The sequence below is a fragment of the Sinocyclocheilus grahami genome, unplaced genomic scaffold, assembly GCF_001515645.1.
Source record: "Sinocyclocheilus grahami isolate Dianchi unplaced genomic scaffold, SAMN03320097.WGS_v1.1 scaffold822.1, whole genome shotgun sequence".
NCBI classification, from domain to species: Eukaryota; Metazoa; Chordata; class Actinopteri; order Cypriniformes; family Cyprinidae; genus Sinocyclocheilus; species Sinocyclocheilus grahami.
In genome coordinates, this window is record NW_015506001.1 from 570,703 (window position 1) to 595,699 (window position 24,997).

The 24,997-nt window shown below is 39.5% G+C and overlaps 1 protein-coding gene and 1 pseudogene across 2 annotated transcripts; one reads left to right on the plus strand and one right to left on the minus strand.

Annotated features, from left to right (window-relative positions):
- The window catches only part of LOC107562403 (adenylate cyclase type 3-like), a 36,053-nt pseudogene extending 25,542 nt beyond the window's left edge, over positions 1-10,511 (minus strand).
- A 2,630-nt stretch (positions 10,512-13,141) lies between these two features.
- LOC107562421 (prolactin regulatory element-binding protein) lies at positions 13,142-24,704 on the plus strand. Of its 2 annotated transcripts, XM_016247055.1 has the most exons (11): positions 13,142-13,321; positions 17,960-17,963; positions 18,835-18,992; positions 20,199-20,394; positions 20,483-20,715; positions 20,789-20,869; positions 20,995-21,122; positions 22,134-22,307; positions 22,395-22,467; positions 23,277-23,436; positions 24,175-24,704. In XM_016247055.1, exons 3-11 carry the CDS (start codon positions 18,858-18,860, stop codon positions 24,267-24,269), a joined length of 1,275 nt encoding a protein of 424 aa, XP_016102541.1. In that variant the 5' UTR covers positions 13,142-13,321; positions 17,960-17,963; positions 18,835-18,857; the 3' UTR covers positions 24,270-24,704. The 2 variants fall into 2 exon arrangements, with proteins under 2 accessions (XP_016102541.1, XP_016102540.1); XM_016247054.1 differs by lacking the exon at positions 17,960-17,963 and having other exon boundaries at positions 18,838-18,992.
- The last annotated feature ends 293 nt before the right edge of the window (positions 24,705-24,997 follow it).

Below are 24,997 nucleotides of genomic sequence, written 5' to 3' on the forward strand. Positions count from 1 at the left end.
ATATATATATATATATATATATATATATATATATATATATATACACACACACACACACACAAACTATAAACTGATATACTATATATTAATTCTGCAAAAAATTTAACAGAAAAAAATATATATATATTAAAAATTCTGTTTGGGCCAGGTACATTTTAAAAAATAATACTTTTATTCAACAAAGATGCATTTAATTGATTAAAAGTGACAGTAAAGACACTGATATAAATATTTCTATTTCAAATAAATGCTGTTCTTTTGATCTTTCTATTCATCATAGAATCCTGAAAAATAAAATGTATCACTGTTTCTACATAATATTTGGCAGCCCTAACTGTTTTCATCACTGATAATAATCAGAAATGTTTCTTGAGCAGCAAATCTTCATATTAGAATGATTTCTGAAGATCATGTGACACTGAAGACTGGAGTAATGATGCTGAAAATACAGCTTTGATCACAGAAATAAATTACATTTTACAATATATTCACACAGAAAACAGTTATTTTAAATTATAATAATATTTTATATTATTATAATAACGTTTTTACTGTATTTTTGATCAAATAAATGCAGCCTTGAGTGAGAATATGAGAAATCTTACCAAACTTTTTAACAGTATTCTATATGTGCTAAAAGACAACTTTTAGTAGTTCACTACTAATGACCTCACAGCTAACATACATTGACTACCATTAATAAGTTAAAAGAAAAGGAAATGCAAATTAACCTCTTAGGGATACAATGCACAAATATATATATACGTTTATTGGTCAAATATGTCCTAACCGTTAACTGATACTCCAGATGGCGACCTGTTAACATGTGCACTCACAGCAGGCCATTTCAGGCCCAAACCGATTTCACACGTGAACATATTAAGCAGCTCTGCTTTGACCGGTGTGCCATCGATGTGATACAACTCTGACACGACAAGCAGGACGACGCAGAGCCCTTTAGCACACACTGGCCGTCGCTTCTCCTCCTACTCACACACTCCCGCGTGAACAGAGGAGGCAGCTGACGACGTATCGGGTCAGTACAGACACCCGAGAGTCTGACAATAAAACAAGAGAAAGGTTGAGAAGGATCAAGAGGAGTGTGATTACAGCTGACATCGTCTCAGGAGGCTGGTCGCCATGGTAACCTGCCTTAGCCGGATGCTACTTGATTGGCTGGCGGACCCCGTCTCCCAACAGCCCCTGCTCCTCCATTAGTATTCAGAGAGTTTCTCCTCGTATGCTTCTTATCGGCCTGTTTTGCTCTCTCTCTCTCTCTCTCACACACCTATTTTTCTTCTCAACTTGCAGCTAATAGGAAGCGTTTGCTCTGTAAGTGTCGCACTGACTGCTGAATCTCTACACATATACACACATCAATAACACTTCAGAAGCATTTTCTGTCAAACTGAAAATTACGTATTTACAATCGTAATCTAAATGCCATATCAAATGGTTGCTAGACAGTTTTGTAGAGCGGGATTTAAAGGCCAATCAGATTTCACGGTAGGCGGGGCTACAAGGTTTGATGTCACAGACAAACAAACCATCATCAAAAGCTGAAGCGAGTTATTACAATTTCATATAACACTATGAAGGCTCTGCGTGAGGAAATCTTTTCAAAGTTTTTGACTTTGAAAATTCACAGAACAGCGATAAATGTGACCATACTTTGTTCTGCAATTTTTCAACACCATAAACTATTTTGACATGAGGGTGAAAGATTTCCTCAAGCTGATTTCATATGAAATATTGCTGTGTTGACCAACAGAAAGCTGCTTCATACATCGCTACACTACTGACAAACAATCTGCAAAAATGTACTAATGTGGCTGCATCATAACACCAGGAATATGCCTGCGTGTTTCATCAAAACTGAAATTGCACTATGGCTTAGTGTGATTATCAAACCACAACAGCTGTGATTTAATTAAATAAATATATGGTCTGCGTGTTTCTGAGTGAAGCGCAGCACTGTGTTCAGTTACACACGAGCTGCTCATGGCTGCAGCATCTCAGAGCGACTCAGTTCACAGGAAATGTTGCGTGCCTTTGGAAACAAAACTGTCTTCCCAAACATGTAATGAGAAATGCTTACTGACTAAAAAAAAGAGCTTGCTGTGGTTTTCTGTCAAAATAAAAATTTGCATGTGAAGAAAATAAAACAGAAATATTAGTATTCTAATTTTACAGCTGTAATGTAAAATGTAATTATTAGTATCATATTATTATCTAAATATTTTTTTCCTTTTACAGTGAAATATTAAATTCTTTTTATTTAGTAAATACATATTAAATACGTTGTTATTTTTTTTTTTTTTTTTTTTTCAAAGCCATTTTTATATATAATCACAACATTTTGGTCGAATTGTGCAGCCCTACAAACAAGAACAGCAAACCTGGATTAAAAAAAAATAAAATCAGGGAAAAAAAATGCCATTTGATTTTTTTCCCCAACCAGAAATATATATATCCAGAAAGTAAACAAGTTTTACTTGCTAAAAAAGAAAATTAAATCTAATTTGTAAATAAAACAAAGATTTTTGGAGTAAGTTTTACAAGAAAATACAATTTCAGTTTTCATTTGTTTGTAAAATTCTCTAGCAGTTTCTCATGTATATGTATTGTATACATATGCATGTATTACTCAAAGGTCAAGTGTGTATGTGATTTCTGCACCACTAGTGGCATCAAACAGAACTGCAAAAATAATGACTAGCTATGTTGGAAATTGAATACTACCTTACTTTATTCTGAACAGCATGTGAAATAATACACATTGTGCAACATTTCAAACACTAGTATGCAGCACTGTTGCCGCATGACCTCGCTATACTAAATGTTTAACTCACAGAGTTCGCCTAGTTATCATCAAGGGGTCGTTCACACACAGAAAGGTTTATGAATTCCACTTTTCTATTGTTTTTCTATGTAAACATGGCCTGTGACATCTGTGACCGTTGCTCTTGAGTCTCACGTCTTTTGCAGCGTTGCATGCATGACACTGCGTTCTAAAAATGCTATGCTCAAGTTAAAAGTCTCGAGACCTTGCATCTCTAGTGAAGGAACCGATTGGCCAGCATAAAATTTCACACTCTCATGTTGGTTTGGTCTGGTTGTCTCTCTCACCTGCTGCTGACTTTGCTCCTCCAGGTTGAGCTTCACCTCCAGCGACTGCCGGGCCTCCAGAAAGGCCTTGCGGTGTTTGCGGTCGGCCATGTAATACGACATGACGCCCACGGTGATGGCACAGAAGTAGATCACAATGTTGGCCAGCAACTGCAAAACACAACAGCACCATCATGACATGACAAACAAGCCTTCCTCACCTAGCGTCTGTTTCTTTAAGACAACTACTGTATTTATTGGTTGATATAATATAGAAAAAATTATTAATCATCATGAAAAAAAATAAATAAATATATATATATATATATATAGCAATATTTTTGAAATCAGCCACAACAGAGGCAACAAATACTACTATTATGTATAAATGCTATATTTATTTGTAGATGTAATTTTAGAAAATGGTGAATCATCATGAAAATACAATAAGAATTAATAACTAAGTAAATTATAAAATACTTTAATATTTTTAAATCAACAAAAAAGGCAGTACAATAAATACTACCAGGGCCGTCCTTAGGGGGGCGCAACTGGTGCGGTCACACCGGGCCCCGCTCCCTACCCCGCACTGGGCCCCGCGTCAGCTAAGGACGGCCCTGAATACTACCATTATGTATAAATACTATATTTATAAGTAGATATAATTTAGAAAACATAAATAAGAACCACGAAAATACGTTAATAATTGAATGAATAAATAAAAATATATATTTTTAAATCAATACAAAAAGGCGGTAAAGCTACCATTATGTAAAAATGCTATATTTATTTGCATATATAATTTAGAAAACATAATAAATTATCATGAAAATACAGTAACAACTGAATAACTAAATAAATAAAAAAATAGCGTAATGTTTTTTAATCAGCACAAAAAAGGCAATAACGGTAATAACTGAATGACCAATTAAATAAAAAATAAAATTAAAAAATACGGTAATATTTTGTAAAAATCAGCACAGGGAAGGCAGAACAACAATTATTGCCTTTATGTATAAATACTATATTTATAAGTAGATATAATTTAGAAAACATAAATAAGAACCACGAAAATACGTTAATAATTGAATGAATAAATAAAAATATATATTTTTAAATCAATACAAAAAGGCGGTAAAGCTACCATTATGTAAAAATGCTATATTTATTTGCATATATAATTTAGAAAACATAATAAATTATCATGAAAATACAGTAACAACTGAATAACTAAATAAATAAAAAAATAGCGTAATGTTTTTTAATCAGCACAAAAAAGGCAATAACGGTAATAACTGAATGACCAATTAAATAAAAAATAAAATTAAAAAATACGGTAATATTTTGTAAAAATCAGCACAGGGAAGGCAGAACAACAATTATTGCCTTTATGTATAAATACTATATTTATAAGTAGATATAATTTAGAAAACATAAATAAGAACCACGAAAATACGTTAATAATTGAATGAATAAATAAAAATATATATTTTTAAATCAATACAAAAAGGCGGTAAAGCTACCATTATGTAAAAATGCTATATTTATTTGCATATATAATTTAGAAAACATAATAAATTATCATGAAAATACAGTAACAACTGAATAACTAAATAAATAAAAAAATAGCGTAATGTTTTTTAATCAGCACAAAAAAGGCAATAACGGTAATAACTGAATGACCAATTAAATAAAAAATAAAATTAAAAAATACGGTAATATTTTGTAAAAATCAGCACAGGGAAGGCAGAACAACAATTATTGCCTTTATGTATAAATACTATATTTATCAGTAGATATAATTTAGAAAACATGATTAATCATCAAGAATTACTGTAATTATTTCATGTAATACTGTAAAAATACTGTAATTAGTTATTGAATAACTAAGTTTTAAAAAAATACCGTTTTTTTTTTTGGTTTGTTTTTTTAATCAGCACAAAAAAGGTAGTCACAGTGCAAATCAATCAATCAATCAATCAATAGTGATGATTTAGATTTTGGGGTGAAACAGCCTGAATTTGTTCTCCACGTTTCATGAGATCCAACACTATGAGCCACTGATCTCCAGGTTCTTGCTCTGTAATGTATTTGAATAAACTGCTTTCTGTGTTCTGCCTCTCGGGGCTGCAGTTTGTTCCAAAAACAGTCTTGCTGAGTAAGAAGAGCGAAGCACCTCAGCTGGACACCCACCTGCCGGCCCTTCTGGCCCCGTCTCCATCTTATGACTGCAGTGACACAAACGCCACTGAAGCAAATATCAGCTTACTTGCTATTTATGATGTATCAGCTGAATCTGATGAACTCATGTCCAGTCATATTTCATCCCAAAATCAAAAGAAAATATATTATATTATATCAAGAAGACCAGATGTTCTGCATTGTAACATCATTTTCATGACAATTAAGCATATAAATGAAAAAGCGAAAACAACAAATGCTACCATGATGTATAAATAATTAACAATTTATTATTTTTGAAAAATGCTGTAACAACTATTTGGATAAAAGTATGTTTTATGTGCTTTTAGTTATCATGCCGCCCGCAGTTGGAATCAGCTTCCAGAAGAGATCAGATGTGCTAAAACATTAGTCACATTTAAATACAGACTCAAAACTCATCTGTTTAGCTGTGCATTTATTGAATGAGCACTGTGCGATGTCCGAACTGATTGCACTATATTATATGTATAATCGTCTTCTTAAATTCATTTTAAACCTCTTAAATCAAAATTATTTTTTTTTCAAAGTTTTTAAATTCCTTGTTTTATTGTTGTGATTATTGTTTTTATTTTATTTTATGTAAAGCACTTTGAATTACCATTGTGTATGAAATGTGCTATACAAATAAACTTGCCTTGCCTTGCCTTTAAATGTCTTGAAAATAACACAACATCAACTTGATAGTCTTTTGGTTCAGAGGTTTAGAGTAATTCAGAGTATTTGTAAAGAAACTCTTCATGCAAGCCTAATTTCATGGAATGGTCTGCGTCTGTTCATTTCTGTTGCAGCAGAAACGTCCACGCTTTTCTTGAAACGCAACGCAGGACCATTTTGTCGTCAAGTGCAGACCAGAGGAAACTCTTAACATACGACATTTTCCACTCGCACAGCCCATCGTCTGAAAAGTTCTTTCTCTTCTTTAGAAAAAGAAATGCAATCAATTGTACACCTTGTTAGAAATTGTGAACAGACACAAATAAAAAGGCATGAATGTGATCTGAATGTCCAGTGTTTTTCTTCAGCTGACTCAAGGTCTGATGCCTTTGAACTGAAACACATCTACTTTACCTCTAGGCTGCTGGTCATAGAAAGAAGATTTTGGGTTCCCCGAAGTGAATGGTTCTCAAAACAAGTGTGAAGAACATTTTAATAATCTAAGGAAACTTCTTCCATTATAAAGAACCTTTTTGAGGAATAGAAAGGCTCCGTGGGTGATAAAGGTTCTTCATGGAACCATCAATGCCAGTAAAGAACCTTTATTTGAGATCACGTGCAACTGTAACATGATTCATAAAATAATAATTATAGGGCCTTTCGCACCGTGGGAACCTTTTCATAGTACCAGAACTAATTGTGGAACTGCCCACTTTTTGGCGTTTTCGCACCGCCGGAACTGGGAGCGATTTTAGTATCGGAATGCCTTTTTCGAGAACCAAATTAGCTCCTACTCCGGAGCAGGGTCTAACCAGCACAACTGGTACTAATCGTGACGCTTAGTCCTCCTTTCCGTTCTTTCGATCGCTTTACGTATACGTCGACTTTCCATGTCCATTATTGTGAAACCCGCGAGACACAACAAGCACACAGCTCCGATCACAGCTTCCTCCATCCTCCTGTGGTTAATGTTGTTCTTCTTTGTTTCTGTTGTTGAACGCCACGCACAAATGACGTCGCTGTCGACCGGCTTACGTCACTTCTTAGTACACACTCTCGGTGCGAATGCAACCCTTTAAATGGTACTGGGAAATAGTTCGTGCAAAATCGTCCCAGTACTTTAGTACTGTACATTTAGTTCTGGAACTGAAGCGGTGCGAAAGGCCCTATTATGGCTAAGCTTCAGTTGAAGCATGGATGAAAGTACCATTTAGACTTATTAATTAGCATTACACAATACTATGTGATCAAATTTGTTTTAATACTGGTGACACTTTACAATAAGGCTACATTTTTTAACATTACTGAACTACAATAAACTAACAATGAAAAACACTTCTAAAGCATTTATCAATCTTAGTTCATGTTAAATTTAACATTACAACGCATGTGTTTGTTTGATAGCAAAAATTGTTGTCATTGAGTCTTTCACGGTCTCAGGTTTTAACACCGGTTGAATCGGGCTTTGATCAGAAACCTCAAGAGGAACTGTGAGATGATTACGAGCCCATCATTTACAACCTTAAAACTAAAGCTAGCAAAAAGTGCTCGTTTGTTTTTTTCTCAGTGATGCTATAAAGGAACCATTTTTGGTTCCCCAAAGAACCTTTCAGTGGTCAGTTCTTAAAAGAACCATGTTTTTCTAAGCATGAAGAACATTTGAAGAATCTAAAGAACCCTTTTCCACAATACTTCTAAAAATAAACGTTCTTTATTGGCATCAATGGTTCCACGAAGAACGGTTTCATTCCACAGAAGGTTCTTTGTAGAGGACAAAAATGTTCTTTAGATTATGAAAATGTTCTTCACACTTAGCAAAACATGGTTCTTTTGAGCACTGGAAGGTTCTTTGGGGAACCAAAAATGGTCCTTTTGGACATTTTGTGAAATGGTCACTTCTTAGTACACACTCTCGGTGCGAATGCAACCCTTTAAATGGTACTGGGAAATAGTTCGTGCAAAATCGTCCCAGTACTTTAGTACTGTACATTTAGTTCTGGAACTGAAGCGGTGCGAAAGGCCCTATTATGGCTAAGCTTCAGTTGAAGCATGGATGAAAGTACCATTTAGACTTATTAATTAGCATTACACAATACTATGTGATCAAATTTGTTTTAATACTGGTGACACTTTACAATAAGGCTACATTTTTTAACATTACTGAACTACAATAAACTAACAATGAAAAACACTTCTAAAGCATTTATCAATCTTAGTTCATGTTAAATTTAACATTACAACGCATGTGTTTGTTTGTCATTGAGTCTTTCACGGTCTCAGGTTTTAACACCGGTTGAATCGGGCTTTGATCAGAAACCTCAAGAGGAACTGTGAGATGATTACGAGCCCATCATTTACAACCTTAAAACTAAAGCTAGCAAAAAGTGCTCGTTTGTTTTTTTCTCAGTGATGCTATAAAGGAACCATTTTTGGTTCCCCAAAGAACCTTTCAGTGGTCAGTTCTTAAAAGAACCATGTTTTTCTAAGCATGAAGAACATTTGAAGAATCTAAAGAACCCTTTTCCACAATACTTCTAAAAATAAACGTTCTTTATTGGCATCAATGGTTCCACGAAGAACGGTTTCATTCCACAGAAGGTTCTTTGTAGAGGACAAAAATGTTCTTTAGATTATGAAAATGTTCTTCACACTTAGCAAAACATGGTTCTTTTGAGCACTGGAAGGTTCTTTGGGGAACCAAAAATGGTCCTTTTGGACATTTTGTGAAATGGAAAGGTTCCAGAGAGATTTCTTCATGGAACCTTATGATCATTTGAACCTCTCAAGACCCATCTTTATCCTTCCAAACTGCTGCCATCATTTTTCTCACCTGTCTTCCAAAAGCCGCCCCCTGAATGTCCTCCTGCTGCTGCTGGGCAATCGTGACGCCCAGGACGAGCGTGTGCACGCCGCAGGACACGGCCGTGATCAGCACTATGGGGGTCAGCCGCAGCGGCAGCGTCAGAAAGAAGGAAAAGCTAAAAAACGCCTGCCAGCCCACCGTGTCGCTGGGCTGATGGAAGCGGGCGAAGTTCAGTCCTAAGTAACAGAAGATCTGGGCCGCTATGAGCACCCATAAGGCGTAGGGCACCAGGCGGCGCGTCACACGGTCCGGGAGCAGACCGAACCGGCACAGCAGGTACAGCAGGACATCCGCCGCCAGCCCCACCGACGCCACGGCCACAGACGCCAGCTTATCGCTCGTGTAGAGCACAGTGCACATCACAATGATGTAGCAGTCGAAGAGGGCCGCGAACACCACCAGCACCAGCAGGGTCTCGTGCCGCTGCCGGCGGAAATAGGTCTGGTAGAGGTTCTCCAGAGAGTCTGGCGCGAAGGTCAGACGCATGAACCGCGGCAGACACAGGCAGCAGCCAGAGCTGCGCACGGTCACCTCGTGGGCGCGTCCCACCGCCTGCCCGGGGTCAGAGGGCAGGGTGACTGAACAGTCCGCCGAATACTCCACAGAATACTCGGGCTCGGAAAAGGTCCGGTTCCGAGGCATTCTGGGGTGTTGGATTGTAAAAGATGCTATAAAAACTAACACTCCGTGTGGGTTTTAATGCAACGGACGCTGGAAAAACATTGCATGGAAACGTGTTCGCCAATGTCCAAACCTGAGATCAGATCCGAAGCGGCCACCTGATTGTCATGCCTGGCATGTTTAGACACCGAATCAGATCTTGCATGCATGTTCGTGGCATTGGCCCCCGCCTGCGCCTAGACAGGCTTTGGCACTTGGGAGGCGCTTCTCGAACAAATGCCCCCAGCTACACGCCTTTGTTTTTCGGAGGAGGTCTGCAGTCTCAGCAAGTTGACATGAAGGTGAGACAAAGGATATGGGAGCTGTTTACACATCCATCAGCCTCTCTGTGTCCAGTGGAGGATCCAGTCTCGGTGTCCACCAGCGCTCACGGTGGGTTTCCATGGTGAATCCTGGCATGGATGAAGAGCATCAGGACTCAGGAAGGAAGCGAGGCGACCATTGAACGAGACGTTTCGCCAAAGATCAGCATGACACGCTGTGATAAGCTAAATGAAACCCGAATGGCAGCTTAAATCGAGAAAACAGACGCGATCGTGATCGGAGAGCGTATGGTGGCCTGATACAATCTGTTAAAATGCATTTCCCTTCCTGTGCATTATCGGTGCGCGCAGGATTCACGCAGGAGATACATGTTGCGCTCGGGTGCCGTGTGAAATATGGAAATGCATTTCACAACACACCGCTGCTGCCTTCTGTTATACATATCCTCACATTTCCACTACTGAGATCACCACAAGACGTGCAACGGTGCAAATCAAGATCTTCGCACAGGTTCAGTGATGAAAACGTGGATCTCTCTTCAGACTGTCCGTGTCCTCTTGAAATGCAGCGCTGCCTCCATCCGTAACGTATCCATATAACCAGTCCTGATAGACCAGACCCGAAACTGACTTTTCACTGAGTCTGTGTAACGTTACATATACGCAGAGATCCAGTCGTTCTCTCACTTTCTAAAATGCAAAACGAGCGTGATGTCCGATTCGCCGAGGAATTGTTGTTTGGAGTCGGTTCTAATTAATGATTCATACGAGCCGATTCTTAAAGCTTTCGTGAATCATTCGATTTGAATGGAGATAGTTGTGTTTGAGAGACGCTTACAGATAGGCTAGCCTACATATGTAGCCTGAGTAACGCCAAACGCTGTTTATAATTCGTAATAAACATATTGTTAAATAGCAGTATTTAGCAAAATGTTACTTTGCCTTCATCAATTCGGCTGTGACGGAGAACTAAGACGTGGCTGTCATGTTGAAAGCTCAATCTGTGTGATATAATCACAAACAGCATGTACTCATAAACAGCAAACTCTTTATGCTTCTACGAGGGGGAAACAAAGGAAGTAAAATGCCGCGCGCGACTTTTGAGAACACTTTTCAGCGATGACTCGTTTGAATCGATTCTATTTCGAGCGAACCGATTCGCTTACATGAATCAGACATCTCAACGCCGCAAACGAAAAGGACCAATCGTACTATGGCGACGGCTCGCTATATGAATATTCATTCGAGTGTGCTGACGTATTTTCGGAAGCGTCCAATCACGCGACCTGATTAATATTCATGAGCTTAACCTTCTCTATGGTAGGATTGGTCAATTGGCGTCCCTGCCAGCCCCTCCTTTTCACACCCCCTTCCGTGGGCACGGTTTGTGGAGCAAGGACACGGGCCAGCCTGTCAACAGCTAAAAATATGCATTTTATTACAAAACATATAGTGAGTTTTTATGGATAAATAATGCAACACTATGTGAATAATATATATATATATATATATTTTTTTTTTCAATGCATTCTTCACAAAACTGTCAACACTCTCAGTATAAACAAAGCGTGGCATGCGGAGAATAAGAATTAATTTGCAAAAGATTTCAAATGTAAAGCATAAATGCACATGTTTTAGGTTCGAGATCTAGGAGTGAGAAGTTATGAAGTAACAAAGTCACACAATTAAGTCTGTAAATGTATAATGATCTCTCTCTATCTCCCACACACACACACACACACACACACACACACACACACACACAAACTCTCTCTCACACACACACACACATAAAGGGAAGTTGCTTTACCACTGTAAAGGCTAAATTTACGGCTGTGGACCAATATCTAGCTAGGCATGTTTAAGAAGGGTGGGTTATCTTTTATCATATTAGCGTTACATAAAATGGCATGTTTTCTTTATTGTGGCTGTCCGACACCTCAGGGTCATATTGATTATTCCACTGAAACCCTGTATTGAACAAGTAATCAATAGTCAGACAGCTGACCTTTATAAAACATAGATAGAGCTCATCAACATCACATCAACTCAACCATGAATGTGACATCACATTATCACCGAGCAAACCTTCTCTGAGCTGTTACGAAAGCGCAGGAGTCACTTCATATAGGCCTAATATACTGTTCACCTGAACGCTGTTTACGGTAATTAATATATATTCCCAGGCTCTCGTTGCTAAGTACACAAAGAGGACCTGAGGGAGACCGTGAGCATGGTAATTATTAAATTGGCTCTGCCTCAGAGAACAATTATCCAGTGCCTCATTATTATACATGTGGACGTTTGGGACTTTAAAGCTTCAGGGAAAAGCAGAGTGAAGAAACTGACCTTTTAGCACCTCGTTTAGTCATTTTCTCTTCTGCTCCACTTCTAGTACAAGCATTGCCCAATTCTATGTTCAAATTCACATCATAAGCTGTTATTTATTTATTTATTATTTTTTTAAATTCTGCAGTATGAAACGAAATCAAAAAGGTTCCTAGGAGGGCAAACAACGGGGTGAATATATTAGTCTCTAACACTGTGCTTCTGGGTTGTTGTAAATAATGTTTCTTGAATGTGGATGTCACACCACGGCTTCCCAGAACAGGGAAATAAAACTCACTTGGACAAATATGTGCTTTACTTTTTCAGCTGATTGTTTCAGTTGAGCTAAAGCTTGAGGAGTAACTTCAGAAAGAAACAACGTAAAGAATTAATGAATGAAAAAATAAAGAAAGAAAGAAAGAATGAGTGAAGGAATACATGTGGTTAAGGAAATGATTTCCATAATACTTAAATAAATAAATATATAAATGATTAATTGAATTTCTTTTTAAGATGTAAAATAATGTAATAGTAAAATGTTTTAAAAGAAACAATATAATATAAATATTTACATAATTCCAGTCATATGTTAGCTATTTAATTTGTTTATTTAAAAAATGTGATATTATATTCTAATCATATTTATTATCTACTTAAAGTATTACATTTAATTAGAAGTCATTTATTTCATTTGGTTTAAACTACAATGTATTTGTTTATTTAACCATTTCAAAATGGCACCTTTCTGCTTTTGAAAATGTCTTGGGTTGCCACCTAATGCAGAGTAGTCACGAATTTGATTATTAGCTAAATAGGCTATTTTGGTCTAAATTTATATTTTGAATCAATATTTATATAAAAGATTATTTCTGAACAAATCGCAATTTATTTAGCTATTTATGTTATATATCTTGGATATTTCATTTCGTTTATTTTTTATAACTAGGTCCATTTCTTTTACATTTAAATATTTACATTTACATTTGCATTATTATTACGTTCATTACGGTTGTGCGTATGACGCCATGCACGCAGGCGCGTAGGATGTGACGCCCTGCTGACGTGTATCTAGGGAAACGGAGGAAGTAGATGGTGGGTCTTTGACAAATGTTGTGAGAGATCCAGTGGGAACAGACAGTGGCATGTCCACTAAACACTGGAATAACTGGAGTAAGAGACTGGAGCGCGTCCACTGACACAGGTGCGGTTGCTCACACACACACACACTCTCTCTCTCTCTCTCTCTCTCTCTCTCTCTCTCTCTCTCTCTCTCTCTCTCTCTCTCTCTCTCTCTCTCTCTCTCTCTCTCTCTCTCTCTCTCTCTCTCTCTCTCTCTCTCTCTCTCTCTCTCTCTCTCTCTCTCTCTCTCTCTCTCTCTCTCTCTCTCTCTCTCTCTCTCTCTCTCTCTCTCTCTCTCTCTCTCTCTCTCTCTCTCTCTCTCTCTCTCTCTCTCTCTCTCTCTCTCTCTCTCTCTCTCTCTCTCTCTCTCTCTCTCTCTCTCTCTCTCTCTCTCTCTCTCTCTCTCTCTCTCTCTCTCTCTCTCTCTCTCTCTCTCTCTCTCTCTCTCTCTCTCTCTCTCTCTCTCTCTCTCTCTCTCTCTCTCTCTCTCTCTCTCTCTCTCTCTCTCTCTCTCTCTCTCTCTCTCTCTCTCTCTCTCTCTCTCTCTCTCTCTCTCTCTCTCTCTCTCTCTCTCTCTCTCTCTCTCTCTCTCTCTCTCTCTCTCTCTCTCTCTCTCTCTCTCTCTCTCTCTCTCTCTCTCTCTCTCTCTCTCTCTCTCTCTCTCTCTCTCTCTCTCTCTCTCTCTCTCTCTCTCTCTCTCTCTCTCTCTCTCTCTCTCTCTCTCTCTCTCTCTCTCTCTCTCTCTCTCTCTCTCTCTCTCTCTCTCTCTCTCTCTCTCTCTCTCTCTCTCTCTCTCTCTCTCTCTCTCTCTCTCTCTCTCTCTCTCTCTCTCTCTCTCTCTCTCTCTCTCTCTCTCTCTCTCTCTCTCTCTCTCTCTCTCTCTCTCTCTCTCTCTCTCTCTCTCTCTCTCTCTCTCTCTCTCTCTCTCTCTCTCTCTCTCTCTCTCTCTCTCTCTCTCTCTCTCTCTCTCTCTCTCTCTCTCTCTCTCTCTCTCTCTCTCTCTCTCTCTCTCTCTCTCTCTCTCTCTCTCTCTCTCTCTCTCTCTCTCTCTCTCTCTCTCTCTCTCTCTCTCTCTCTCTCTCTCTCTCTCTCTCTCTCTCTCTCTCTCTCTCTCTCTCTCTCTCTCTCTCTCTCTCTCTCTCTCTCTCTCTCTCTCTCTCTCTCTCTCTCTCTCTCTCTCTCTCTCTCTCTCTCTCTCTCTCTCTCTCTCTCTCTCTCTCTCTCTCTCTCTCTCTCTCTCTCTCTCTCTCTCTCTCTCTCTCTCTCTCTCTCTCTCTCTCTCTCTCTCTCTCTCTCTCTCTCTCTCTCTCTCTCTCTCTCTCTCTCTCTCTCTCTCTCTCTCTCTCTCTCTCTCTCTCTCTCTCTCTCTCTCTCTCTCTCTCTCTCTCTCTCTCTCTCTCTCTCTCTCTCTCTCTCTCTCTCTCTCTCTCTCTCTCTCTCTCTCTCTCTCTCTCTCTCTCTCTCTCTCTCTCTCTCTCTCTCTCTCTCTCTCTCTCTCTCTCTCTCTCTCTCTCTCTCTCTCTCTCTCTCTCTCTCTCTCTCTCTCTCTCTCTCTCTCTCTCTCTCTCTCTCTCTCTCTCTCTCTCTCTCTCTCTCTCTCTCTCTCTCTCTCTCTCTCTCTCTCTCTCTCTCTCTCTCTCTCTCTCTCTCTCTCTCTCTCTCTCTCTCTCTCTCTCTCTCTCTCTCTCTCTCTCTCTCTCTCTCTCTCTCTCTCTCTCTCTCTCTCTCTCTCTCTCTCTCTCTCTCTCTCTCTCTCTCTCTCTCTCTCTCTCTCTCTCTCTCTCTCTCTCTCTCTCTCTCTCTCTCTCTCTCTCTCTCTCTCTCTCTCTCTCTCTCTCTCTCTCTCTCTCTCTCTCTCTCTCTCTCTCTCTCTCTCTCTCTCTCTCTCTCTCTCTCTCTCTCTCTCTCTCTCTCTCTCTCTCTCTCTCTCTCTCTCTCTCTCTCTCTCTCTCTCTCTCTCTCTCTCTCTCTCTCTCTCTCTCTCTCTCTCTCTCTCTCTCTCTCTCTCTCTCTCTCTCTCTCTCTCTCTCTCTCTCTCTCTCTCTCTCTCTCTCTCTCTCTCTCTCTCTCTCTCTCTCTCTCTCTCTCTCTCTCTCTCTCTCTCTCTCTCTCTCTCTCTCTCTCTCTCTCTCTCTCTCTCTCTCTCTCTCTCTCTCTCTCTCTCTCTCTCTCTCTCTCTCTCTCTCTCTCTCTCTCTCTCTCTCTCTCTCTCTCTCTCTCTCTCTCTCTCTCTCTCTCTCTCTCTCTCTCTCTCTCTCTCTCTCTCTCTCTCTCTCTCTCTCTCTCTCTCTCTCTCTCTCTCTCTCTCTCTCTCTCTCTCTCTCTCTCTCTCTCTCTCTCTCTCTCTCTCTCTCTCTCTCTCTCTCTCTCTCTCTCTCTCTCTCTCTCTCTCTCTCTCTCTCTCTCTCTCTCTCTCTCTCTCTCTCTCTCTCTCTCTCTCTCTCTCTCTCTCTCTCTCTCTCTCTCTCTCTCTCTCTCTCTCTCTCTCTCTCTCTCTCTCTCTCTCTCTCTCTCTCTCTCTCTCTCTCTCTCTCTCTCTCTCTCTCTCTCTCTCTCTCTCTCTCTCTCTCTCTCTCTCTCTCTCTCTCTCTCTCTCTCTCTCTCTCTCTCTCTCTCTCTCTCTCTCTCTCTCTCTCTCTCTCTCTCTCTCTCTCTCTCTCTCTCTCTCTCTCTCTCTCTCTCTCTCTCTCTCTCTCTCTCTCTCTCTCTCTCTCTCTCTCTCTCTCTCTCTCTCTCTCTCTCTCTCTCTCTCTCTCTCTCTCTCTCTCTCTCTCTCTCTCTCTCTCTCTCTCTCTCTCTCTCTCTCTCTCTCTCTCTCTCTCTCTCTCTCTCTCTCTCTCTCTCTCTCTCTCTCTCTCTCTCTCTCTCTCTCTCTCTCTCTCTCTCTCTCTCTCTCTCTCTCTCTCTCTCTCTCTCTCTCTCTCTCTCTCTCTCTCTCTCTCTCTCTCTCTCTCTCTCTCTCTCTCTCTCTCTCTCTCTCTCTCTCTCTCTCTCTCTCTCTCTCTCTCTCTCTCTCTCTCTCTCTCTCTCTCTCTCTCTCTCTCTCTCTCTCTCTCTCTCTCTCTCTCTCTCTCTCTCTCTCTCTCTCTCTCTCTCTCTCTCTCTCTCTCTCTCTCTCTCTCTCTCTCTCTCTCTCTCTCTCTCTCTCTCTCTCTCTCTCTCTCTCTCTCTCTCTCTCTCTCTCTCTCTCTCTCTCTCTCTCTCTCTCTCTCTCTCTCTCTCTCTCTCTCTCTCTCTCTCTCTCTCTCTCTCTCTCTCTCTCTCTCTCTCTCTCTCTCTCTCTCTCTCTCTCTCTCTCTCTCTCTCTCTCTCTCTCTCTCTCTCTCTCTCTCTCTCTCTCTCTCTCTCTCTCTCTCTCTCTCTCTCTCTCTCTCTCTCTCTCTCTCTCTCTCTCTCTCTCTCTCTCTCTCTCTCTCTCTCTCTCTCTCTCTCTCTCTCTCTCTCTCTCTCTCTCTCTCTCTCTCTCTCTCTCTCTCTCTCTCTCTCTCTCTCTCTCTCTCTCTCTCTCTCTCTCTCTCTCTCTCTCTCTCTCTCTCTCTCTCTCTCTCTCTCTCTCTCTCTCTCTCTCTCTCTCTCTCTCTCTCTCTCTCTCTCTCTCTCTCTCTCTCTCTCTCTCTCTCTCTCTCTCTCTCTCTCTCTCTCTCTCTCTCTCTCTCTCTCTCTCTCTCTCTCTCTCTCTCTCTCTCTCTCTCTCTCTCTCTCTCTCTCTCTCTCTCTCTCTCTCTCTCTCTCTCTCTCTCTCTCTCTCTCTCTCTCTCTCTCTCTCTCTCTCTCTCTCTCTCTCTCTCTCTCTCTCTCTCTCTCTCTCTCTCTCTCTCTCTCTCTCTCTCTCTCTCTCTCTCTCTCTCTCTCTCTCTCTCTCTCTCTCTCTCTCTCTCTCTCTCTCTCTCTCTCTCTCTCTCTCTCTCTCTCTCTCTCTCTCTCTCTCTCTCTCTCTCTCTCTCTCTCTCTCTCTCTCTCTCTCTCTCTCTCTCTCTCTCTCTCTCTCTCTCTCTCTCTCTCTCTCTCTCTCTCTCTCTCTCTCTCTCTCTCTCTCTCTCTCTCTCTCTCTCTCTCTCTCTCTCTCTCTCTCTCTCTCTCTCTCTCTCTCTCTCTCTCTCTCTCTCTCTCTCTCTCTCTCTCTCTCTCTCTCTCTCTCTCTCTCTCTCTCTCTCTCTCTCTCTCTCTCTCTCTCTCTCTCTCTCTCTCTCTCTCTCTCTCTCTCTCTCTCTCTCTCTCTCTCTCTCTCTCTCACACACACACACACACACACACACAACCGACTGTATCAGCTGTGTGATGTATGAACTCTAAGATGTGTTTATAAGTCTCTGTGATTAATATGTGTTGTAACCGAAGGGAGTCTGTTTATATATGCCATCAGAAAGAAAATCTCTGACTTAACTTGGACAAACTGTATTAAAGCGATAGTTCACCCCAAAACGAAAATTTGCAGAATATTTACTCACCCTCAGGCCATCCAAGACGTAGATGAGATGTTTGTTTCTTCATGATATGGAGAATTTAGCATCACTTGCTCACCAGTGGATGCTCTGCAGTGAATGGGTGCCGTCAGAATGAGAGTCCAAACAGCTGATAAAAACATCACAAAATCCACACCACTCCAGTCCATCAGTTAGTGTCTTGTGAAACCAAAAGCTGTGTGTTTAACTCAATCATTAAGATGTTTAAACTGTTTTGGTGCTTAATCTGTGCATATGTCTTGCTTGATTCAGACAAGACCATTTTGTTTTTACTGGAGAATACAATATTATGGATAGAGGACTGGTATTTTAGCTGGAAGCAATGTTTTTTTTAAAGTTAAAAATGGGATTGTTTATTGCAAACATGCAGCTTGTGGATTATTGTGATGTTTTTATCAGCTGTTTGGACTTCCAAACAGCTGATAAAACATCACAATAATCCACACCACTCCAGTCCATCAGTTAGTGTCTTGTGAAACCAAAAGCTGTGTGTTTAACTCAATCATTAAGATGTTTAAACTGTTTTGGTGCTTAATCTGTGCATATGTCTTGCTTGATTCAGACAAGACCATTTTGTTTTTACTGGAGAATACAATATTATGGATAGAGGACTGGTATTTTAGCTGGAAGCAATGTTTTTTTTAAAGTTAAAAATGGGATTGTTTATTGCAAACATGCAGCTTGTGGATTATTGTGATGTTTTTATCAGCTGTTTGGACTCTCATTCTGACGGCACCCATTCACTGCAGAGCATCCATCGGTGAGCAAGTGACGAAACAACATACGTATTCTGACCTGTACTAATTAAAATATATAAAAGAGACATTATTTTTTGCTTAAAAAAAAAAAGAAAAAGAAAAATCAAATTAAACAGGACACATTCTAATGTACGAAAAAACCTGTATTTTAACTTGTTTTGTTTTGATGCCTAAAAACCCCTTCTTTGACCCAAATTCATTCATACAGAACATTTGCACACTGTGCACATTGTACACACACCACTACAGAAATACTACGAGTACAAAGTAGGAATGAGTCCTAAGCTGAACGTCATCTCATTGACTGTGCTACAGCTCTATTTGCTTGTGTATTGGTTTTGTTGAATTGTGTGTAACAATCAGTATTTTACTTTCAGTCCAGAGATCACAGAGCAGCATGGGCAAACGAAGAGCCCCTGAGCTGTACAGAGCCCCCTTCCCTCTCTATACTGTGAAAATCGACCCCCAGACCGGCCTGATCATCACCGCTGGAGGAGGCGGCGCGTCCAAGACCGGGATCAAGAACGGAATGGTACTGTCTCTAACAAATATCAGCTGCCATTCAGAAATGACCTGCATGGCCGTCCACATGTGCACAGCTGCTCGATTACATAATCTCAATTAATTAAACCGTTACATATTTAATTACAGCATTGAATCAGGTGCTTTATATTCTTGAATCCACCGAATTATGAATAGCCTTGTTTGGCTTCAAATAGAGGAATTCAGTCATTAATGATTATCTGTTATTTTATAGAAAAACAATATTTATTAAGGACAATAAACACAGGTTTTATTTAGAAGCAGCACTTTTAGGGCCTGATTTCTGAATCGCTGAATCCTGTCATAAAAATGGGATTTATAGTATAACACAAAATGTGATGCAATTTGGCAAATTTTGTAATGAATAAATCAAAAGTGATTGCAAGTCTGCATGTATTATCATGTATAACAATATTACTATTGTACAGTAGAATGTCTGACAAAAATAATAACACGGTTTATTTCAACATTAACATTGTTTAAGGAATATCACAATTTATTTTTCCCCATTTAATTTAATTTTAAACTGTAAACCTCTGTTGTGCAGCACTTTGTTTGCCAAAAAATATGAAAGGAATTGTTCAGAATTCATTTGATTACATTTTAAAAGATTAATTAAATGAAGTTTTGTGCATTAATTTGATTACCACAGGTTTCGATCATGAATTTGTCTTAAAACATAAAACACAGAATCCAGAAACATTTAAAACAGACAAAAAAATAAAAAAATAAAATAAAATGCATCCGATAGGGCACTGTTATTGTGAAAGTTTTAATAAATGAGTTTTAAGAGTTCAGGTGGTTTGACATCCGTTTTGATTAATAACTTTTAGTTAAACCATTGAAATGGAATCCAGAAAAATTAAAACACAGAATTTGGGAGAATTAAGCTGCATTTGGGAACAAATATAACTGATTTCAGTGGGCCCTAAATGTATTTTATTATTTTTAACTGTTGTTAAATTGTATAAATTGTAATTGTTTGTAAAAGTTTCTTTGGCTAGATTTCAAATTGGCTTTTTGATTACTACATTTGAATTGAACGATTACAAATGGAATCCAGAAAAATGTAAACACCAAAATTTGGGAAAAAATTAAAATGGATTTCACAGGGCCCTACATTATGTACCATTTAGCTGTTGAACGTGGCAAAAGTGGAAGTGACGGAGTGTTTAGTGTTACAGTTTCGTTGCAGCATTTCCTGAGTCTGGATCTGGTCGGTGGTGTGCACAGCGCCACCTTGCTGCACACTCACGAAACAGACACGCGAGCCACCATGTGCATGTCTCTGGGTGGGGATGTGATCGCCGCGGGACAGGACGCCAACTGCAGCTTGATGAGGTTCAGTCACCACACGGCCAAACTGGCAAAGAAACCTGTAGCCAAACATGGTGAGTAGAGACCAAACCAAAGCACTGACGAGTGAATGGTCATGCATAACCACATTCATGCATCTTTTACGGTGACACCTGTTAACAGGGGCTGGAGACAAAGGTGCAGCCAGGAAGAGAGGCGGGAAAGGCCAGAACGGAGATGGAGGAGGAGACATGGCCCAGATGAAGGAGGATTCTCCTCAGATGGTGGTGGGGGATGTTGGAGTGGTGCAGGCCGACCTCAGCCCGCAGGACCCCTGTGTGAAGTGTGTGCGCTTCAGCGCCGACCTCACGCTTCTGCTGAGCGGCGGGGCCGACGGTTTCGTCCGAGTGTGGGAGGTGAGCGTCTCCCATGTGTCTGTGACTTTTTCCCATCACTGCCGTTGTCTCAACTGGCTTCGTCTCTCTCCAGTTCCCCTCTTTGAAAGAGAAGTTCAGCTTCAGAGCTCACAAGGATGAGCTGGAGGATATAGACATCAGTCCTGATAACAAGGTGTGTTCTGAGAAGTTTTTTGAGAAAAACCAGTTCAGTAATTAAGAACTGCTTCTTCTTTTGTGGATATTGTGTATTTTACGCTGGTTCATCCAAGTAGTGCTGTGTTCTCTTTCTTGATGTAGCACATTGTAACAGTAGGCCGTGATTTCGAGTGCAGCGTGTGGAGCGGCGATCAGCTGGCCATGGGTTTGTGTTGGCATGAAAACATGCCTCAGATCACAGAGAAGATGTACCGCTACAAGTCATGCAGGCAAGTTGTGCACTTCCTGACAGCTGACACTTTCCAAGCTTAAAAGGCCTTCAGACAACGGGACATAAACATCACAGCTGATACAGTTGGCTTAAGTCATTTTCTTTGTCAGCGGAAAGGATGTGTTGTTTGCCAACCTTAGGACTAGTGCTGGGCGGTATACCGGTTCATACCGGTGTTTATTTTTGTTATGATATGAATTTTTAAAATACAAACATTTCTGATTATTATCAATGTTGAAAACAGTTGTGCTGCTGAATATCTTTGTGGAAACTGTGATACGTTTTATTTTTCAGGATTCTTTGTTGAATAGAAAGTTCAAAAGAACAACATTTATTTGAAATATAAATCTTTTGACTCAGTTCATCAGTTAACGTCTTGTGAGATAAAATCTACGTGTCTGTAAGATACAAATTGGTCATTACTGCATTTTAACTTCAGAGTGTCACTTCTGGCTAAAATACGAGTCCATAATCCATAATAATGGTTCCATTAGTGGAAAAAAAGTCTGGTCTGAATCAGGAGAGAAATCTGCACGGATCAAACACCGTTTAAGAGCGAAACATTTCTAAACAAATATGTGGGTGGCTTTTGATGTGAGAGACAACAGAGGATGGACTTTTTCACTGGAGGAAATGTTATTATGGATTATGGAGTTGACTTATATTTTGGCATGAAGCAGCGGTTCGTAGTTAAAAATGCCTTGATGGATTTGTTTCTTACAAACATGCAGCATTTGTCTTCACAAGACATGAACTGATGGACTGGAGTGGTGTGGGTTACTTGTGGATTATTGTGATGTTTTATCAGCTGTTTGGACTCCCATTCTGACGGCACCCATTCACTGCAGAGGATTATTTTTTAACAAAGCTAATAGTTATATATATAATCTAATGTGATAGCTGTAAGAAAAGGTAACGGGACACCAAAGTCTACTCTATTCGTGGAAGGAGCCAGTTAGTAACAGACAAGAAGCTAATGTTTTGTCATTATGTTCTTGTTCAAAACCAGGTTTGCAAAGGTAGAGGACCAGAAAGATGCTTTAAGACTCTATACAGTCCAGATCCCCCACAAACGGGACCGCAAACCCCCTCCATGCTACATCACCAAATGGGACGGACATGCTTTCCTGCCGCTGCTCACGAAGACTTGTGGGAATGAAGTTATATCTTGTCTTTCAGTGAGGTAGAGGGAATCTGTCTGTATCTCTCATGCGTTATTCATTGTTATGGTGAATTATCATGTGTTTGATGGTCGTGTGTCTTTCCTCAGTGACTCGGGAACATTTCTTGGTCTTGGCACTGTGACGGGATCTGTGGCCATCTATATAGCGTTTTCCCTGCAGGTACAAACATAATCACTTCTCAGTTACATACAGTCAAAAGCTGCTTTTGTAGGCTTAGCATTTTAAGGCTGAAAAATTCTGTCTTTTAAGATACTTTCTTTTGTGACAAATTCTAAGGCAGCACTGATTGTTCAAAAATACAGAATAAACAGTAATATTGTGAAATATTATTACAATTTAAAATAACTGTTTTCTATGTGAATATGTGATCCTGTGATGCGCAGCTGTATTTTCAGCATCATTACTGCAGTCTTCAGTGTCACATGATCTTATATGAAATCATTCTAATATGCTGATTTGCTGCTCAAGAAACATTTCTGATTATTATCAATGTTGAAAACAGTTGTGCCGTATTTTTGTGGAAACCATGAAACATTTTATTTTTCAGGATTCTTTGATAAATAGAAAACGGCATTTATTTGAAATAGAACATTATAAATGTCTTTACTGACACTTTTGATCATTTCAATTGCATCCTTGCTGAATAAAAGTATTCATTTCTTTCATTCAAACAAAAAAATCGTTATGACCCCCAAACTTTTGAACAGTAGTGTAGATAAATAAAAAGACATTTCTTAATCTATTAATAAATTTATGTGTAATTATAACCCAAGTATTTGTACATGTCTTGAGTAGCACTGTTCGAATCTTGCACCAAGTTGTTGGCAATTTAAGTAACTTCAGATCAGTCCACCTGTGAGAGCTCTTAGGCTGCTACCTTTTAAGTCAGCATCCTATGTAGTCAGTAAGAAAAGGCAGTTCACTAGGTCTTGAAACCTACTGACCGGCTCTTCTGATCGACCCTCCAGAAGTTGTACTACATCCAGGAGTCTCACGGCATTGTGGTCACAGACCTGACGTTCCTACCTGACGCTCCTAAAAGTAAAGCCGTGAAGGGGAATAATGAAGTGGTCATGTTGAGCGTAGCCGTCGACAGCCGCTGTCAGGTGCATGCCGTCTCCAACCGGAGTAAGTATGACCTGATCAGATTTATGTATACTTTATTCGCATACATGTAGACAACAAACTGTATGAAATTAACCCTAAAGTGGATCAAATCCGCATCTGTGTTTTCATATACTGTATATACGTGATGCCAAATAGAACATTTCAAAATCACACACAAGTTATTGATATCAAATGAAGATCCACTGATATGCTAGTCATGTCATACAATTTTATTAAATTGTGCTGGTTTAAGTTCAACCCTGAACCCATTGTAGAGTTTTTATTTAAAGCAAACTTTAAAAACCTGATACTATATAGCAAATCTCAACTGCCTGATTTTTTGTTGTTTTGTCGCTCAGCTCTTTATATAAAATTGGATGTATAAGTATGTCCAACTTTATCCTCCTAAATACAGTAAACTCACATAAAGCAATATATAGCAAATCTCAACTGCTCTATTGCTTGTATTGTTGCAAAATATAAACCGTCCAGCTCTAATCTGCTAATTGTGACTATGAGGCATAAAGATATTAAGATATCATAAACATTTTTACACCGCTTCCGGGAATACTTGATTCTGATTGGTCAATCAAGCCCTTGATGTTTTATATGACATTAAATTGTGTACTGTTCTGGTGCTAATTACATGCCTTTCGTGTCATTTTTAACCATTTTTCTTTTCATTTTAAGTTAAAACAACTTATTGTTTGTGTGCATTGTCAATTGTGAATGTCAGTAATGCTGTATATTATATTTCAGGATCATTCCCGCTGTGGCTGGTGCTGTTCTTCTGCGGTCTGATGGTGGTTGGAGTGATTCTGCTCCTGCAGTCTCTCTTCCCAGGATTCATTTAGTGTAGCCTATCCCTTCTCACCATCACCTGAGCGTAACATTTTATATACTAAAAAATGACTTGAAGCAAAGCTGGATCTATGAAATTGTTTAATCAATTGGAAATAATAATGGAAATGGGAATTCGCATCATGTTTTAACTGAAGTAAGTCTCCGGAGTGTGAATTTGAGCTCTGACTTCTTATGAATCAGATCGGATGAAGAATTTGGGCATGACCTGAAGATCCTGAACCGCTGGTTCTCCTCATCAGCGAGTGAACCGTTTCAGGATCGTTGGAAAACAGGACTAGATTTCCTCATAAAGACGTCGACTGCTCCACCAGCATGAGTCATCAAATGCCTTTTAATGGAGAAATATATATGCAGGGAATTTCAGCAGTGAATTATTTTAAATATTTAAAACCATGTAAAAAATATAAATATACATCTGAACAACATATGCTGTTGCCAAGTCTGTCCGGTTATTTATGTGATGATCAACAGTATCCCAGCTTCATGTAGCACAACACTTCACTGAGTTTCCTACAAACGAACAGTCCTCATATATAAGTCGCATCCCATTGTACTCGCATAATCCAAGATATTTCAGATTAAAATGTAATATTTAGGGAGAAAGCAGTAAAAAGGGATTGAATTTAATCCATTGGAAATTGATTGGATTGTGAAACATGAGCGTTATGTCATGCTTACTGGATTTGTGACCTCATGCAAAAAAGAAAGTCCTTTCAGA

Bases quoted from the DNA above. Each gene is read 5' to 3' on its own strand.
- LOC107562421 (XM_016247055.1), top strand. From the start codon at position 18,858: ATGGGCAAACGAAGAGCCCCTGAGCTGTACAGAGCCCCCTTCCCTCTC. The intron at 18,993-20,198 runs GTACTGTCTCTA...GTTTCGTTGCAG, and splicing joins CCGGGATCAAGAACGGAATG to CATTTCCTGAGTCTGGATCT. The intron at 20,395-20,482 runs GTGAGTAGAGAC...ACCTGTTAACAG, and splicing joins GAAACCTGTAGCCAAACATG to GGGCTGGAGACAAAGGTGCA.